Here is a 16603-nt window from a genome sequence, read left to right as displayed (position 1 = left end):
ATAAACAAAAAAAAATTTTGTTTTATCTTTTAGCGTTTAATTTAACTATTTTAAATTATAATTTTGTTTTTCATTAATTTTTTTTATAATTATGATATAATTTCATTTAAATATAATATAATAATCGTATACTATAGTACAATCATTTATTATGTTTTACTATTATAATATTATCTTTATTCAGATACAAAATGGTCAATTAATATTTTTTTTACAAACAAGCCATAAATGAAATCTATGCAATAGTATACATACATGAATATAAAATGAATATAAAGACAAGTACTCGCTCATTAAAACAAAGTGAAAAAAATTCTTAGATTATGAATTAATTAGGAGTGAGTTTCATGTGAGACCGTCTCACGGATTATAATCTGTGAGACGGGTCAACTCTACTCATATTCACAATAAAAAGTAATACTCTTAGCATAAAAAGTAATTCTTTTTCATGGGTTACCCAAATAAAAAATCCGTCTCATAAATACGACCCGTGAGACTGTCTCACACAAATTTTTAGCATTAATCAGAGTGGATCCGCCAAGGAAGGCCGTTCCTCGATATGCCTTGAGCCCCCAAATGCTCACCAAAAGAACACGGACCTTTCTATAAAGTCCACACTCTAATTACAGACGTGAAAGAGGAGAGAGCGACCCATGTACGCCGTATACTTGTTCTTCTCCATCCAGTTCTTTAGTAAAAGGTTTGGTGAACGATAAGGAGAGCTCAGACTAATTTCCTTGAAATCTCTGTAATGGTTGCTGGGAAAGTGAAAGTGGCGATGGGTTTGCAACCAAACTCAAAGCCAAAACCAGATTTGTCGCAAAAACCACCATTGTTACGGGAACCAAGTTCAGCTAACAACAAGCAAGTTCAGAAAGGGTCAGTGCAGGGCGGCGCAGGGTTCTCACGCTCTTTCGGTGTTTATTTCCCACGTGCCTCCGCCCAAGTCCAACCCAGACCACCCGATGTGGACGAGCTCCTCCGCGTCATCGAAGAGCTGCGAGAGAAAGAGTCCCGTTTGAGAACAGAGCTATTGGAGCAGAAACTGCTTAAGGAGACTGTAGCGATTGTTCCAGTGCTTGAGAACGAGATTTCGAGTAAGGATTCGGAAATCGGACGGTCAAAAGCGAAGATCGAATGCTTGGAATCGGAAAACGAGAGGCTAAGGGACGAGAATGAGTTTTTACACATGGAGCTTGCGAAACAGAATCACAAGTACACGGATAAAATCAAATGCATGCAGGCTGAGCTAGCTGATATAAAGATAGCTGTTGCAGAGAGCCAACGAGAGCAAGAGGAGGCGTCGTCTTCGTCGACCACTACGAAACTTAATGATGTGACAAATAATTACAAATCGTGTGTTACCGTGAAGTCTCTGAGAAAATGCACGACACAAAATCATGTCTTGGGCAATTTTTTCGAAAGCGGAATGAGTATGCATGCGAATGTTGAGACTGAAATGGGAAAGAAAGATGAATTTGTAGGTGTGGTAGAGGAGAGTACCGAAATGCCAAGACATTCTTGGTGCAACTCCGAGGAAATCTCTGAGACTTCGGATAGATTAATAGGTTCGAGTTCTCGTGCTCCGCGGGTTCCTAAGCCACCACCGAGGCCATCCGCTGCGCTTTTGTCTTCGTTATCTTCAACGTCCACCTCAGCGATATCATCGTCTGTCTCTTCCCCTTCTTGCAGTTTTTTATCTGATTCAGCGGACCGAGCATTGGCGGAGAAATCCTACATTCCTCCACCTCCACCTCCGCCTCCACCAATGAAAATTAAAGCTCCTCCTGCTCCTTCGCCTCCCCCGCTTCTTTGCAAAACTGTGCCACCACCACCTCCACCTCCGCCTGCCATTCTGAAGAAGGTACCCGAGAAGGTGAGGCGAATCCCAGAGGTTGTGGAGTTTTACCACTCGCTTATGCGGAGGGAATCGAACACACGTCGGGATGCCGGAGGCGGTCCCGCTGATGTGTTCGCGGCGGGGGCTACGACGAAGGATATGATAGGAGAGATTGAGAACCGGTCTACCCATTTGCTTGCGGTAAGTTCCCTCCTTTTTCCCATTTTGGTCATGGTTTGATTGTTTATTTACAGATATTACCACTGACTCGTTGTATCGTCCTTGTGTCTTTTTCTGGTACACTTGATGTCCTTTTTCTTGGAATTTTTACGTGTTTCTTACAGGATAAGACAGGTTTCGATACGTCATCCAAATTGGAAATGCAGAAAGTTGTAAATTGAATGAAACCATGTGGGCATTTATGTCATTTAATGTTACCCGTCCCTTGCGCTGCTTTTGCCTGGCTGATTTAATTTCATGTGTGCCTTTTGGTTAGCCACAGGGTACACCCACATAACTGTTCATAAACTTTGAGTAAACATAGTGTAACATTACCCAGGTTCAATGTTAGAGATCCGTTTGTTAAAGCATCGGCCCGTGCCACTCTTTACTGAAATTGGCTAAAATAACCATCATTATTGTAAAACTAATTTGTATACTCAAGTTACTCGAATCACGACTGGTGCAGCAGCTTACTTGCTTCCTAGTAGCGTTGTAGTTGGGAAAAGCAATTGTTTGCACATGTAACTTTGCAATGTTTATTTATGAAAAATAGTCTTAAATTGTAGTGAAAAGTTCTACTGACATGTTTGATGTTTTCAGTGTTGAATTCGATGGGATTGGGATCGTGTTTGGAACAAATTATGCCCTTTCTATAGCTGACCAAATAGTTGAACCACATAGTTCGCGTTTGTTCTATGCTGCAATGAATTCGATCTGTTAATGGTTACCTGGTTCTGGATTTTCTTATACAGATTAAGACAGATGTAGAAACACAAGGAGATTTCATCAGGTTCTTAATTAAAGAAGTTGAATGTGCAGCATTTGCTGACATTGAAGATGTTGTGCCGTTTGTTAAATGGCTTGATGATGAGCTCTCTTACCTGGTTAGCTGACAGGGTTTTTTTTCATTTCATTTATTTTAGTTTTCAGTACATTATAGTAAAATGAATTTGAGAGTTATATAGGTTGATGAAAGGGCAGTTTTGAAGCACTTTGATTGGCCTGAACTGAAGGCTGATGCTCTAAGAGAAGCGGCTTTTGGTTATTGTGATTTAAAGAAGATGGAATCCGAAGCCTCGTCTTTTCATGATGCCCCTAGACAGCCTTGTTTTCATGCTCTCAAGAAAATGCAGTCCTTGTTTGATAAGTATGAAGTTTTTTACAAAGTTCTGATTTTTTTAGTGCATTTTCAAATGATTATCGATATTCTAAATTCGTTTTCCCCCCAATTATAATACTTGCTTTGGAGAAGATTGGAGCACGGTGTTGATAATCTTTCAAGAGTGAGGGAATCTGCCACCAAACGATACAAAGTGTTTCAAATTCCAGTAGATTGGATGCTGGATACAGGTTTCGTGATTCAGGTACATTTATTTTCATCATTTACATTTTCTCTCCGCAAAATTCGCCAATCTTTCCTATCAAAAAACCTAGACACATTGAGGGCCCAAGGTTCACTTAGGTCATTCCGCGAACACCGATAGAAGACTTGGTCCTACATGTGATTCCGAATTCCCCGGATTCGACGGAGTTGAGAATTTGATCATTTTTTATTTTCTAAAATTTGTGTGATGGATACGGTACATACCATAATTTTCTTCATGCTTCTTGTGGCACATGCACTCTGTTTGATCCCTACGATAAACATTTGAGGCGGGTCTTCCACTTATCCAATGGTGTAGATGTCTGGGAGAAAATAAGAGACGCACCCATTTGACCCGCAAATGTACAAAACGCATTGCCCTGCTCCTCCTATCTTAGCATGACTTGCTGAAGAAACCTTCAGTGTTTTCATATTAAAAATTAATTACATTTTGTTACTACAGTTATCGAAAAGTCGCTGTTACAGCGTCTGACTCGTTCAAACTGGCAAGAAAGGTGTGGTGCATCCACAAGTCTTCTAAGTACACGATAGCATTTAGTATCATTACCACCCCTGTTTAGCATGGAGAGCTTGCTTTTGTTAGTTATGATGATGCTGACATTTCTCTAATTTTCTTGTCATTGATGCTGAATTGTTCTGATATGTTACTTTTCCTGCCCTAAATAGAGGGGTATCTTGGAAAGAGATGCCGTAACACTTAACTTATTAAACTATCAATTAAATTGTGAACAATTTATCGATCATATAGTTTTATTATGATCCCCAAGGCGCCAAGTGTCATACTATAATGTCACTAGTAGTTAAAGTAAGAGAAGAATCTGCCTCATTTTGCAATGCCCAATTCGCGGGTCGCACATGTGAAGTTTCAGATTTAAAAAATGTGTATTGGTCTCTGTTAGATTTACATTTTTTTAAAGTTCTAGGAAACCCATCAGGAATATTTTTATTCTTGGAATTGACTTTTTCTTTCCATCTATCGATTTTTTAAAGTCCATTGGACCATTTGTCTACATTTTCTTATATGCTAAGATAGACAGACATCATTGTAATTCCTATCGATGATGTGTGATTTGAAGCATTTAACGTAAGCTTTGTAGATTCTAGCTCTTATGTATTTTATTTGTTTCCCAGTTTGCTTTTGAAAATCTTAAAATACTGATTAAACGGTGCCCTGTAGAAAGATTTGTAACTTCATTTCAGCTGAATTTACAATCTGATGTGTTAGTATATGGTGATCTTGATGTGTTAGTATATGGTGATCTTGGTCTTCTATTGAACCGATTTGAAAAGGTCGTGGCCTCACAAATATAGCTAAGAAAGTTGAGTTAATAGCCGTGATAAAACTCTCGACATACAGCCTTTACGAAACAAAGATCTCCTCCTCTTTCTTTATTCTTTCTCTGATCTGGGTTTTCCAAATAAATTTTTTGTGCATTGTGTTGGTCTCTTAAAATGATCACTGGTTTCATGCATTTTGAGGAACAGTTTGTGTCTGCAAAACAAACTGACATTGGCAAATGATGGAAATTGTGCTACGTGAAAGTAACCTTAAATTTGCCATGTCCTGAGCTTATTTAGAAACTTTGGTGCAAAGATTTTTAAGGAATGTGGGTATATAAACCGAAGGACTTGTATTTGTAGTGCTGTGACCCGTCACCCTTATAAATTGTAGATCAAATTGGCATCGGTAAAATTGGCCATGAGGTACATGAATAGAGTACTGGCCGAGCTTGAATTAGTAGGTGGTGGTGGCGGTTCTGAAGAAGAAGAGCTTATAGTTCAAGGTGTGAAGTTCGCATTTCGAGTACACCAGGTGATCAAATTTCACAATCTTTTGGACCTGCATCGTGTTTTTTTGTTTGTGTGTTCTGATTTTCTTCTTCTAACCTAGTTTGCGGGCGGGTTTGATGTGGAAACTATGAAAACATTTCAAGAATTGAGGGATAAAGCTCGATTGTGCAACATCCAGTGCCATAATCAACATCAGCCGAAACTTGTTTGCAGGTTTTCCTCTGCTGCTTTCTAATCCTCAAGCAATCTCCATCAGATATGCCATGTGCCTACCAGCTTTTTGTTGGAAAGAGATCGAAATATTTGTCTGAAACGAAAAGCATTAACTTAAATATGATCTATAATGAATTGGGAACTTCTTTTTACCTGGAGAAAATTCAGGGAGATATCTACAGCTACTAATTATAGAGTGTTTGTATGGGTAAAATTCCCAAAAAAAAAAAAAAAAAAAAAAAAAAACTATGTATATTGGGTTTTTACATGTCCTCTCTAAGCCGGTATTGATTGGTAGCTAAGTTAGAGATATGTAAAATACATCCAACTTTTGGGTAAAAGTTGTGGCTGTATTGTGGCCTAAGAAATATAGACATCTCTTGTATTTGTGATACAACTTTTCTTATAAATTAGAGATTTATTTAAAGAAAGTGATGTGAATTTATTATTTGATTTTCTCTTTTTTGTTGCCACGACCTTACACAAGCCCTTGGCTGTTGACTGGGTTGGGCCAGCTCGGCAGGCCATGACTCTAGAGCTCAAGGACCCGGGGACAGGATCCAGGGTCGTGCTTATTAAGAGACAAATGAGTCCAATGATTAAGATCTATATCTTTTTTGGGGTCCAAATTTTTTTTAAAAAATTATTATATATAATACTAGTTATAAGATAGCCCAAAACCAAATATTTATTAAATGGAGCTTGTTTAACCTGTTATCTATTTATTCCTCAATCTTCCCCAATATTCATCTGCAGACAAGCTCTAAATGACTCCAGTCGTTGCGTCGTCTCTAGGTTTGATCGAAAGACTCTCTTTATAATCGATCAAGCTTGCAGAATCTTTTCGAATTAACTACTTTCTCTTTATAATCGATCAAGCTCGTTCTTCTATGAAAGCTCGATTTGAATAGTTTCAAAAATATGAAGAAACATTTGGTTTTTTGTTCAATCTAAAGAGGTTACAACGTACAGACGATGAAACTTTGTTGAGGTCTTGCAAGAATCTTGAAAATTTTTTGACTCATAAGGGTTGTTCTGATATTAACGGGGATGATCTATTTTCGGAGTTGACATTCTTGAGGTGCTCATTACCAAGAGAAACAAAATCGGCCATTGATGTAGTGAATTACTTGAAGAAAATGGATGAGTGTTTCCCAAATGCTCATATTGCTTATAAAATCTTGTTGACAGTCACAGTCACAGTAGTAAGTGCAGAACGAAGTTTCTCAATGTTAAAGCTCATCGAAACTTTTCTCTGATCAACCATGTCACAAGAAAAATGGATTGACTATGTTATCGATTGACAAAGAAATTACTGAACAACTTGATTATACAAACTTGATTAGTATTTTTAGCTCTAAAACTGTTAGGCGGGTTGTTTTTTAGTGATCATTTTGGACATGTTTGATATTTTTATTCATCTAGTTTTTTATATTGTCTTTGACGTATTGATTTAATTTGAAAAATTGTTATGGAATTAAAAAAAATATGAACATACATTATGATTCAGAGACCTGTTTTTAAATGTTAGACTCAGGCCCAAATATTGTTAAGATCGGTCCTGACAAGATCAGTTCACAGGGTCCGAGCCTGAGATCCCAGTAGAGGAACCATGCTCTGCTTGGTAAACCCATTACCGATTCAAATGTATGTCCCTTGAACTACTGAACAGTGAACCACCTGCGACAAGTAGTAGTACCGGTGGAACTAAATCGGTCCGACCCAGTGTGGACCAACCTAGCCCATTAACTTATCGAGCTTCCCACTTTCAGTCTGGTCCAGACAGTTTGACATAAAGTGCTACACAGTCGTGTTTTTATTAAAGCACCGGCCAATTAAATCGAACCGAATATCGTTCATGTCTCTCTTTCTACATTTTTACAATTTAAACATTTTAGCTGGCTTGAAACTTGGAAAATGACTCTTGAATTGGAGTTCACTGTTTAACGAAGTTTGCAATCAAGCTCAATTCGTTAAGTTGAAGTGACTATATAAACATACGTGAGTATGCTGTGTTCAATCAGTATGAATTTTACAATTGAAACGTGATCTACTTTATTTTCTCCAATCACAAACTAAAACAGAACTTGTTTCAAGATAACCCCACTCAACATGAACTTTAAAACCGAAGAAAAAATAATCAAGAAAAGCCCGTCCCATATTCGCTTACCCTCACATTACCAGGGTTGCATATAACAACTGGTTCCAAGTATCCGGTAATCCAGGGACGCACCAGTGGCTGCAATCTATCACGGAACGATACCCACCGTAAGCTGATGGGTGAGCATCTTTCCTCAACTGAGACAGAGTTGTGATATCCAACAAAAACACTGGTTTGACAATCCTTCTTAGTACTCTGTAAACAACTTCAGCCTCGGGTAGCCTCCCTCCTGGATATGTTGACCCTGCCAAAGGTTCTTGTACTCGATTACACCTGTCAAGTGAACGGATCAATAGTTTGGTGAAAACTGCTGTCTGATGCATATGTTGAGGAGGATCATGAATTGGACGAAATGTGCCAAAATTACTTACTGAAAGTGGGAAGGAGAAACGCCTTGGAAGAAAACTTTGGTCTTGCTAGGATCGATATTTCGGTTAATCCATCGAGCCCATGTTGTTAACCCTATGTAAAATGCAATCAGGCGGTTCATGTCTTTGGATATGGTGCTACCTTCTTGTACATAATCCCAGCTACAAAAGCGTGATAGAAACAAGGTTTTATAATAGATATAGCTCATCTGATACAAGATGTAAAATTTGAGACGAAATATCGAGTTCGAAGACGAGAGTAAAATCTTACGGTTTCTGTCTTCCATTATGAGTCCACCAATGCCATGAATTGAATATGAGCACATCCATGCCCTTCCATGCATCACCTTGTTCGATGGAATCCAACTTCAATACTCTCCCAATACTCTCTGTTTTTATATCTACCAAGTACGTTGACCGAAAAAGAAATATTGTAACTCCATATTCCTGCAAATGTAGGTTTTATATTTATCAACTATTTCTTAATCATAAATAAAAGTTGGTATTTTTAAAAAAACTGGGTTTGAATAAAAATGGTTTCAGGAATTTTAGCAGAGTAATTATATAGTATGATTTATTTGGTCCAGACAATATTCGACAATTATAGTAAGATTATTAAAAAAATTATTAGAATGTTGACGTTAGAAATTTGTTTTATTCAAGTGAGTTGACATATTTTGTTTTTAAAAGTAAGATTCATACCAAGATATCAAAATTGGTTATTCTACAAGCCACTTTCTTTGTTATCGCTATTAGTGTTGGCATGCGCAATGTACATGTGGAAAATTATTAATTATAAATATTTTTCTCACCGATTAAAGATTGAGTAGATGATTTTCTCAATCCTTTAAGTTTCCGTGAGTTAGGATATACATGTAATAAATTGTAAATACTTAAAAATAAGAGTTGTTTTTGTCATAAGTGGTCATGCCGACGTAGTTACTATGATAGTCACGTTTGGGCTTGGTAGATGCTACACATATGGATAGTGTCCTATTCACTGAGCATATGAAACATGTGTTGAGTTATTAATCATGACCACTCATCCATACATCATAGTTGTGTCGTCCATATACAACAGCAAAATGATATAATCATCATCAGACCTCTTGAAATATGTACAAGGGTCTACACTCAGTTTGTTGTATCCAAGACTCATGATATAGGAATCAAATCTCTTGTCCCAACACCTCAGCGCATGTTTGAGACTGTACAGAGATTTGTTCAACCTGCAAACCAATGTTCAACCTGCAAACCAAGTTCTCTTTGCCTTTTTCCACAAAACCTTCTGGCTGGAGCATATAGATTTCTTCTTCAAGATCTCCATGAAGAAACACTGTTTTCACATCTAGATGTTCTAGATGTAGGTCAAACACCGCACACAATACCAATACTACTCTGAATATTGTAAACCGAACAAAAGGAGAAAATATCTCACTGAAGTCAATGTCTTCTTTCTGAGCATACCCTTTTACCACCAATCTAGCACGATACCGCTCCACTTGGTTATTGCTATCACGCTTGATCGTATAGACCCATCTGTTTCCAATGGCTTTCCTCCCTCGTGGTAGTGTAACAAGATCCCAAGTTTTATTCTTATCCAATGCTTCCAATTCTTCTTGTATTGCTATCATCCACAAGGATACATCCGAACTTTGAGTAGCCTCGTGAAAGCTCGATGGCTCACCGTCTTCTAATAATAGACAATATACAATATTGCTTTCAGTGACATAATCTGAAAGCCAACCTGGTGGTCTTCTGTCTCGAGTTGACTGCCTCACATTGGAAACCTCAGACTCAACATGTTCTTGTTCTTCGTGCCCTGGTATTGCTTCACAAGAAACTTGATCTTCATCCATCTTATTTTCCACCTAAAATATAGTAGTTTCTGAATTCAATGTGTATTTGTCTCCCTTTACTTTATCTTCCTCGAAGATAGCATCCTTGTTGATGAAAAGCTTGTGAACAATAGGATCCCACAAAGGAAATCCTTTTACTCCATCAGCATAACCCAAGAAGATATATTTTCTGGATTTCGAATCCAACTTCGATCTTTCTAGCTCATTTTACAGGACGTACACAGGACTTCCAAATGTATGCAATGAGAATAATCTGTCAGCTTCCCAGTCCACGTCTCCATCGGAGTCTTCAGATCAATCGCCACTGAAGGAGAACGGTTGATAATATAACAAGATGTCTGCAGTCCTCAACATTGCTCTTGTTCTGTCCACAAGGTTCTGTTCATCCGCTCCGTCACTCCATTCTGTTGAGGTGTGTAAGCCGTCATAAACTGTCTTTTGATGTCCTTATGTTGACAATGTGCATCAAATTCATCACTGGTATATTCTCCTCCATTGTCAGTATTCAAACACTTGATTTTCTTTTCTAAATCAAGTTCAACACGCACTTTGAAATCTTTGAATATCTGGAAAACATCTGATTTTTTCTTGATTGGATACACCCAACATCTCCTAGAGAAATCAGCAATGAACGAGAAAAAATATTTCACTCCTCCTAGGGATATAACTGGTGCTTGCCAAACATGCGAATGAATCAGTTCCAATATGCTTTTGCTCCTAACAATAGAAGTGCCAAACTTTAATCTGTGTTATATACTGGTAACACAGTGCTCACAAAAGGGTAGTGACAATTTTGTAAGTCCCGGCAGCAGCTTCCGTTTTGAGAGAATTTTCAACCCCCGTTCTGACATATGCCCGAGCTTTCTATGCCATAACACTGTTAATTCTTCTCCTGAACCAGTTGATGCAACATCTAGTTCTGTCTCTTTGTGTGTTTCTCTCAAAAGTACATACAGATTTGCAGCAACTTTCTCCGCCTTCATAACCACAAGCGCACCCTTCACAATTTTCATGATCTCGTTCTCGATACGAGTTTTGCACCCGATGTCATCCAATTGCCCCAAGGACAAAAGATTTTTCGTCAGTCCCTTCACATGTCGTACATCCTGTATGGTGTGAACGGTGCCATCAAACATTTTAATTTTGATAGTACCGACCCCAGCGATTTCCAAAACATGATCATTTCCCATGAATACAGATCCTCCTGAGACTGGTTCATAATGATCAATCCATTTTCTTCGAGACGTCATGTGCCACGTCGCTTATGAATCCATAATCCACGTGTCACAAAATTTGTGTCTGCCTTCTACAACTCTTGCTGCTTCGCTGAATAATATTTCACCACTGCCTGAAGTACTGGCCACATTTCCTTGAGAACTTTTTTCAATACTCGTACACTCTTTCTTGAAGTGCCCTTTACCGCCACATTTAAAGCAGTAAATATTTTTCTTCTTACTTCTCGATTTTGATCTACCTCGTCTTTGGCTTTCACTGGAGTCACAGTCCATAAGTCTTCCTCTTATCATCGGCAAAGCCTCTGCCTGCTGCTAAATTACCAACCTATCTTCCTTATTCTTGCGTCGACTTTGTTCTCCAAGAACCGCAGTTAAGACATCCTCGAATCTTAGAAAGCCCATAAGAATATTGTTGGTTATGTTGATGATAAGTTGATCATATAAATCTGTTAGACTTCGAAGTAGAAGCTCCGCACGTTCATTTTCCTCTATTTATGCCCCATGTAAGTGAGTTGGGCAAATAGAGTATTTAGTGTGTTGATATGGTCGGTCATCGATGAAGATTTCGTCATCTGAAAAGTATAAAGCCTTCTCTTTAGGAAAATCATGTTGTGTAGCGACTTGACCTTGTACATCTTTGTCAAAGTATCCCAGATAACTTTTGCTATTTTTATCTCAGAAATACTTGACAATACTTCGTCTGCTATAGCCAAATGTAAATTGGCAACATTATTATCATTACTCTCATTCCACTCTTCATCATCCGTAATCTCCACCGGTCTATCTCTAATAGCCGCCAAAAAATTCTCCTTTATTAAAATTGCTTGTATCTTTATTTTCCACAGCATAAAATTACTTCCGTTGAACTTTGCTATCTCGTACCTGCCCGCCACTATGTCTAAAACAATTTTAGTATGCTGGACTAAATAATACTGTCTTAATAAAAATCTCAAAAAAAATTTATTCTGATGTGGAAGATCAGTCTAGGCTGCAATCACAGAGCATGTTCAGAATTTAAGAAATTTTAAACCAAGGCTCTGATACCACTTGTTGGTCTCACATGTAGAATTTGAGATAATAAAACCCGAAAATAAAGAATAAACTGGACATCGAGATTTACGTGGAAAACCCCTAAAAATTATTAGAGTAAAAACCACGGGCAAGATGAAAAGAATTCCACTATAATATTTTATGGTGTACAATTCACTCACTATGTTTCAAAGAGAACACACACTCTCTTAATACAGGAGAACAAACACCTCACAAATATTATAGAACTAAGCACTTAAATGCTATAAGATGAGAGAAAACTCGAAGAAGAGATGATTTCAGAATGAAGGAGGGAGCTCTATTTATAGAGGCTCTGTCAGTGTGAAAACGCAGTATACAACGCGTTCCGTCTGAACGCATCTTACCGCGTATAAAACGTGTTCCTTTCGTTTGCAATTTCAAATTAACAGAAAATTCATTAAATACATTTCCTATTTGTCGACATTTTGGTATCCCCACAAAGATCAGGTCCAATAATTGAAGGACACAGTTGGCTAGGGAATTTGATATGAAGGACTTGGGACCAGCAAACAAGATTCTAGGGATGTAAGTTCAACGAGACAAAAGTAACAGAAATATTTGGCTTTCCCAGAAAAATTATTTGAATAAAGTCTTGCAACGCTTCAACATGCAAGATAGCAAGCCAATCTCGACCCCTCTTTCTGTTAACTTCAGGTTGTCCTCCGATATGTTTCCTATCAGTGAAGCAAAGAGCATGGAGATGTCTCGAATACAATATGCATTAGCAGTGGGATGTTTGATGTACGCCATGATCTGTACAAGACCGGACATTGCTCATGTAGTGGGAGCAGTTAGTCGGTATATGGCGAATCCTAGAAGAGAGCATTGGAGCACTGTTAAGAGGATCCTTAGATATATTAAGGGTACCTCGAATGCTGCATTATTTTACACTCATGGGCTATGTCGATTCAGATTATGCAGGTAAGCTTGATAAGATAAAATCTACTACTGGATTTGTGTTTACACTTGCAGGAGGAACAGTAAGCTGTGTTTCAAAACTAAAAGAATTGTGGCATTATCTACAACAGAGACAGAATAGATGGCAGCTACTCAAGCTTGCAAGGAGGCAATATGGATTAAAAGGTTATTGGAGGAGATCAGACACAAACAAGATAATGTTCCTTTGTTTTGTGACAGTCAGAGTGCCTTGCACATCGCAAGGAATCCAGCCTTTCATTCCAGGACTTAACATATTGGAGTTCAATTTCACTTTGTACGGGAAGTAGTAGAAGAAGGAAACATGTATATGCATAAAATCCATGTAAAAGATAACATAGCTGATTTTCTGACCAAGCCAGTGAACACTGATAAGTTTGAATTGTATAGATCCTCAAGTGGCCTAACGGAAACGTAAGCAGCAGATAATGGCGAGATTGAAAGGATGTGTGGATATGTGTTTGATTCTCAATCAAATCTCCAAGGGGGTGAAATGTCGACAAATAGAAAATGCATTTAATGCATTTCTTGTGGTGCATTAATTTGAAATTGCAAACGAAAGGAACGTGTTTTATACGCGGTAAGATGCATTAAGACGGAACACGTTCTATACGTGTTTTCACACTGACAGAGCTTCTATAAATAGAGCTCTCTCATTCATTCTGAAATCATTCCTTCTTCGAGTTTTCTCTCATCTTATATAATTTAAGTGCTTAGTTCTATAATATTTGTGAGGTGTTTGTTCTCTTGTATTAAGAGAGTGTGTGTTCTTTTGGAAACACAGTGAGTGAGTTGTACACCACAAAATATTATAGTTGAATTCTTTTCATCTTGCCTGTGGTTTTTACCCTAATAATTTTTAGGGGTTTTCCACGTAAATCTCGGTGTCCAGTTTATTCTTTATTTTCGAGTTTTATTATCTCAAATTCAGCACGTGGGACCAACAAGTCGAACGAGTGACCATTATTTATCTACTTAATATACTCATATAGATAACATGAACAAAATCTCACGTTCGTAGGAAATAATAAGAGATAATAAAATCATAATAATAACATTTAATGAACTTGAACTATAAAATTTTTAAAACCTTTGCACCTAGTAATTCTTCAGTTCGCCTTAAATACAATTTACCAAATGCAGCGACTGGTATCAGAAAATATCAATGAAGCGTGTATTTCATCCCCGAAAAAAAAAGAAACATTATTACTGCATGCCGACACAAGTATTTAACCTAAGAAAAATCATTTTTATATTTTATAAATTGGTGTAAAAATATGAAAAAAAAAATTACTGACCTGAAAGGTCACAGAAGAGAGCGACTCCTGTCTGACGATTTTGAACTCGGAATTGGGAACCGATGCATGAATCATACAAGCAAGAGAAATCCACTGATTGAAACTCAATGAATCCCCCACAAACATTATCTTCTTCCCACTCCATCTCTTCAACAAATCCAACCCATTAAATCTGTAATATATATCCAAAAAAATTAATATCACTGCTTTCTGAGGTAACAGTGGTGGACCATTAAATTTTCAAAAACAGATAGCTCTGATCCAAATATTCTCTATACAATTCGTCTGGCCGTTCCCTTTGGTTGAATTTTCGAATGCTAGTACCTGGGCATGGTGCAGGAGTCTGGTGACCAAGAATACTTGAGATAGCGTTTATCGGGGCGGCCTTTCTTGATGCAATCGAATTCCGGGTCGATGAATGGGCAGCCGGAGGGCTGAAAGAGAGGATATGAAGGGTCGTAAACCCATTTTCCCTGGAACAGATTGCAGCCTGTTGCAGCGGCTGGCTTTATACTTGTTGTGGGAATGCTGCTGAAATTATAGCGTAGCAGCTCCGAGTTCGCGTATCTTGGCAGGGGGAGCACCAAGACTACATGAAACAGGGTCTGAATAAGCAAGTTTTGATGCCAAAAACCCACCATTAGCGGGTGTGTTTGGTACACAAAACAGAAGGATAATAAGTGAGTAATGCAGAAAGAGAGGTGTACGATTACAAACACATTTCCTCCGATAAATAAATTACATGTTCAACTTTTCTTTAAGTGTAATGATTAATGAACAAACAAGTAGCTACTTCATCTACGGCTGCTATAATCTTCTTTCTTGGGGAGGGTGGGGTACCCTACGAGGAACTTTATACGGAAGTCTTGCGCTTTAATAATTTCATAGATATAATTTTTTTTTCGATCATAAAAGATATCACCTTTTTTTTCTTATATATATTTGGGTTCAATCTATCAGTAATTTTTACTTAGAGTTATCCCCGATTTTTTCGTTTTTTACTCGAACTCAAATTCGAACTCGCTATTGAAATCGAGTGAAATCATGCCGCAAGCCCATCCTTCACTTTTTGTATACATGAAACCTTCAATTTTTCGTAAAAGATTATCATTAACTTGATAATTCATTAAAATTAATTATGAAACAATAATTTACATATAATTAAAACATAATAACAAAAAAAAAAAAAAAAACTCGAGCTAACTTGAGTATAAGACAACAAGATTTGAATTTGACTCGAGATGCTTAGAACTCGTATCTAATCTTATACGATCATTCTTAAACTCTAAATTAGATTAAAGTTACTGGATTTTATAGAAACAATAGTTGATCTTTCTATAATATAGGAGTTGATATTTAAACTCTGTTTTGTATTATCTACACTTCATTTTACGTATCAAATTTATTCACAGTACAAATAACAAGAAATGAAGTGTAAATATCAATTCTCTTGTCATATTTAACCTATTAATTAAAATTTACTTTTGGTCTTTAAATTAAAATTTTCATCATATCGCCATCGGATTGTATACAATATTTGGTAAAAGAAAAAAAAATTTAATAAAAATCTTGCACTTTTAGCAATTTTTTGACTAGACATTGAAAAAGATTCATCCACTTCGTTCTCCACAAAGAAGCAAAAAAAAGAAAAAGAAAATAGACATCCCTCATAAATGTTATGTAAGTACTGGTTTTTCTTTAAATTTTTGGCTGTATTTTACTTATATTTGTCCCGGGGGTTGGGGTGGGCACATTGTTTGTATGCGTTAATGAATATATATATATCTATATAAAATTTAATATATATATATATATATATATTAAATTTTATTTTTTTGTGGCCTGGAATGAGTTGGAAGCAGCATTCAGATTAGGTTATGGGGCTTGATAAAAAATATAAAAATTCCCGAGTCTCACATGGAATTTTATAAGATAAAATTTCTAATCTGATTCCATTCTTAAAAAATATATTATATTTTATAATAAAAATATTATTTTTTATTTTAACTATGTATTTGATTGAACATATCATGAATATAAATTCACGAGATAATAATAAAAATTAGGTTATGGATCCCGGCTTTGTCTTTTGTTTCATTGGGAAATCAAAAATCAAAAGGTGAAACTTGAAAATGCCCCATGCCTCAAAAATAAAAAATATACAGAAGAAAACAATTTATTGAGTCAAATATTTTCTCAAAAAATGGTCAACAAATACAGCTGTG

General features: G+C 37.0%; 2 protein-coding genes across 2 annotated transcripts; one reads left to right on the top strand and one right to left on the bottom strand.

Annotated features, from left to right (window-relative positions):
* The first annotated feature begins 223 nt into the window (after positions 1 to 223).
* Positions 224 to 5873, top strand: LOC140838761 (protein INCREASED PETAL GROWTH ANISOTROPY 1-like). The gene is made up of 7 exons (XM_073205295.1): positions 224 to 338; positions 530 to 2041; positions 2815 to 2946; positions 3028 to 3209; positions 3315 to 3426; positions 5119 to 5259; positions 5338 to 5873. Exons 2-7 carry the CDS (start codon positions 752 to 754, stop codon positions 5470 to 5472), a joined length of 1992 nt encoding a protein of 663 aa, XP_073061396.1. The 5' UTR covers positions 224 to 338; positions 530 to 751; the 3' UTR covers positions 5473 to 5873.
* A 1550-nt stretch (positions 5874 to 7423) lies between these two features.
* LOC140838762 (protein trichome birefringence-like 38) lies at positions 7424 to 15178 on the bottom strand. The gene is made up of 5 exons (XM_073205296.1): positions 14703 to 15178; positions 14379 to 14550; positions 8251 to 8426; positions 7983 to 8141; positions 7424 to 7884 (listed from the first exon to the last, which is right to left on the bottom strand). Exons 1-5 carry the CDS (start codon positions 15017 to 15019, stop codon positions 7623 to 7625), a joined length of 1086 nt encoding a protein of 361 aa, XP_073061397.1. The 5' UTR covers positions 15020 to 15178; the 3' UTR covers positions 7424 to 7622.
* Between the last annotated feature and the right edge of the window lie 1425 nt (positions 15179 to 16603).

Source organism: Primulina eburnea, chromosome 8 (genome assembly GCF_022965805.1).
Source record: "Primulina eburnea isolate SZY01 chromosome 8, ASM2296580v1, whole genome shotgun sequence".
Classification (NCBI taxonomy): domain Eukaryota; kingdom Viridiplantae; phylum Streptophyta; class Magnoliopsida; order Lamiales; family Gesneriaceae; genus Primulina; species Primulina eburnea.
This window is presented reverse-complemented; position numbering and strand designations above follow the sequence as displayed.

What these genes read in the sequence shown, in the direction of transcription:
- LOC140838761 (XM_073205295.1), top strand. Translation starts at nt 752, where the DNA reads ATGGTTGCTGGGAAAGTGAAAGTGGCGATGGGTTTGCAACCAAACTCA. An exon ending in GGTCTACCCATTTGCTTGCG is followed by an intron (nt 2,042 to 2,814) that starts GTAAGTTCCCTC and finishes TTTCTTATACAG; the next exon opens with ATTAAGACAGATGTAGAAAC. An exon ending in ATGATGAGCTCTCTTACCTG is followed by an intron (nt 2,947 to 3,027) that starts GTTAGCTGACAG and finishes AGAGTTATATAG; the next exon opens with GTTGATGAAAGGGCAGTTTT.
- LOC140838762 (XM_073205296.1), bottom strand. Translation starts at nt 15,019, where the DNA reads ATGGTGGGTTTTTGGCATCAAAACTTGCTTATTCAGACCCTGTTTCAT. An exon ending in TCTCTTCTGTGACCTTTCAG is followed by an intron (nt 8,427 to 14,378) that starts GTCAGTAATTTT and finishes CTACATTTGCAG; the next exon opens with GAATATGGAGTTACAATATT. An exon ending in CATAATGGAAGACAGAAACC is followed by an intron (nt 8,142 to 8,250) that starts GTAAGATTTTAC and finishes ACGCTTTTGTAG; the next exon opens with CTGGGATTATGTACAAGAAG.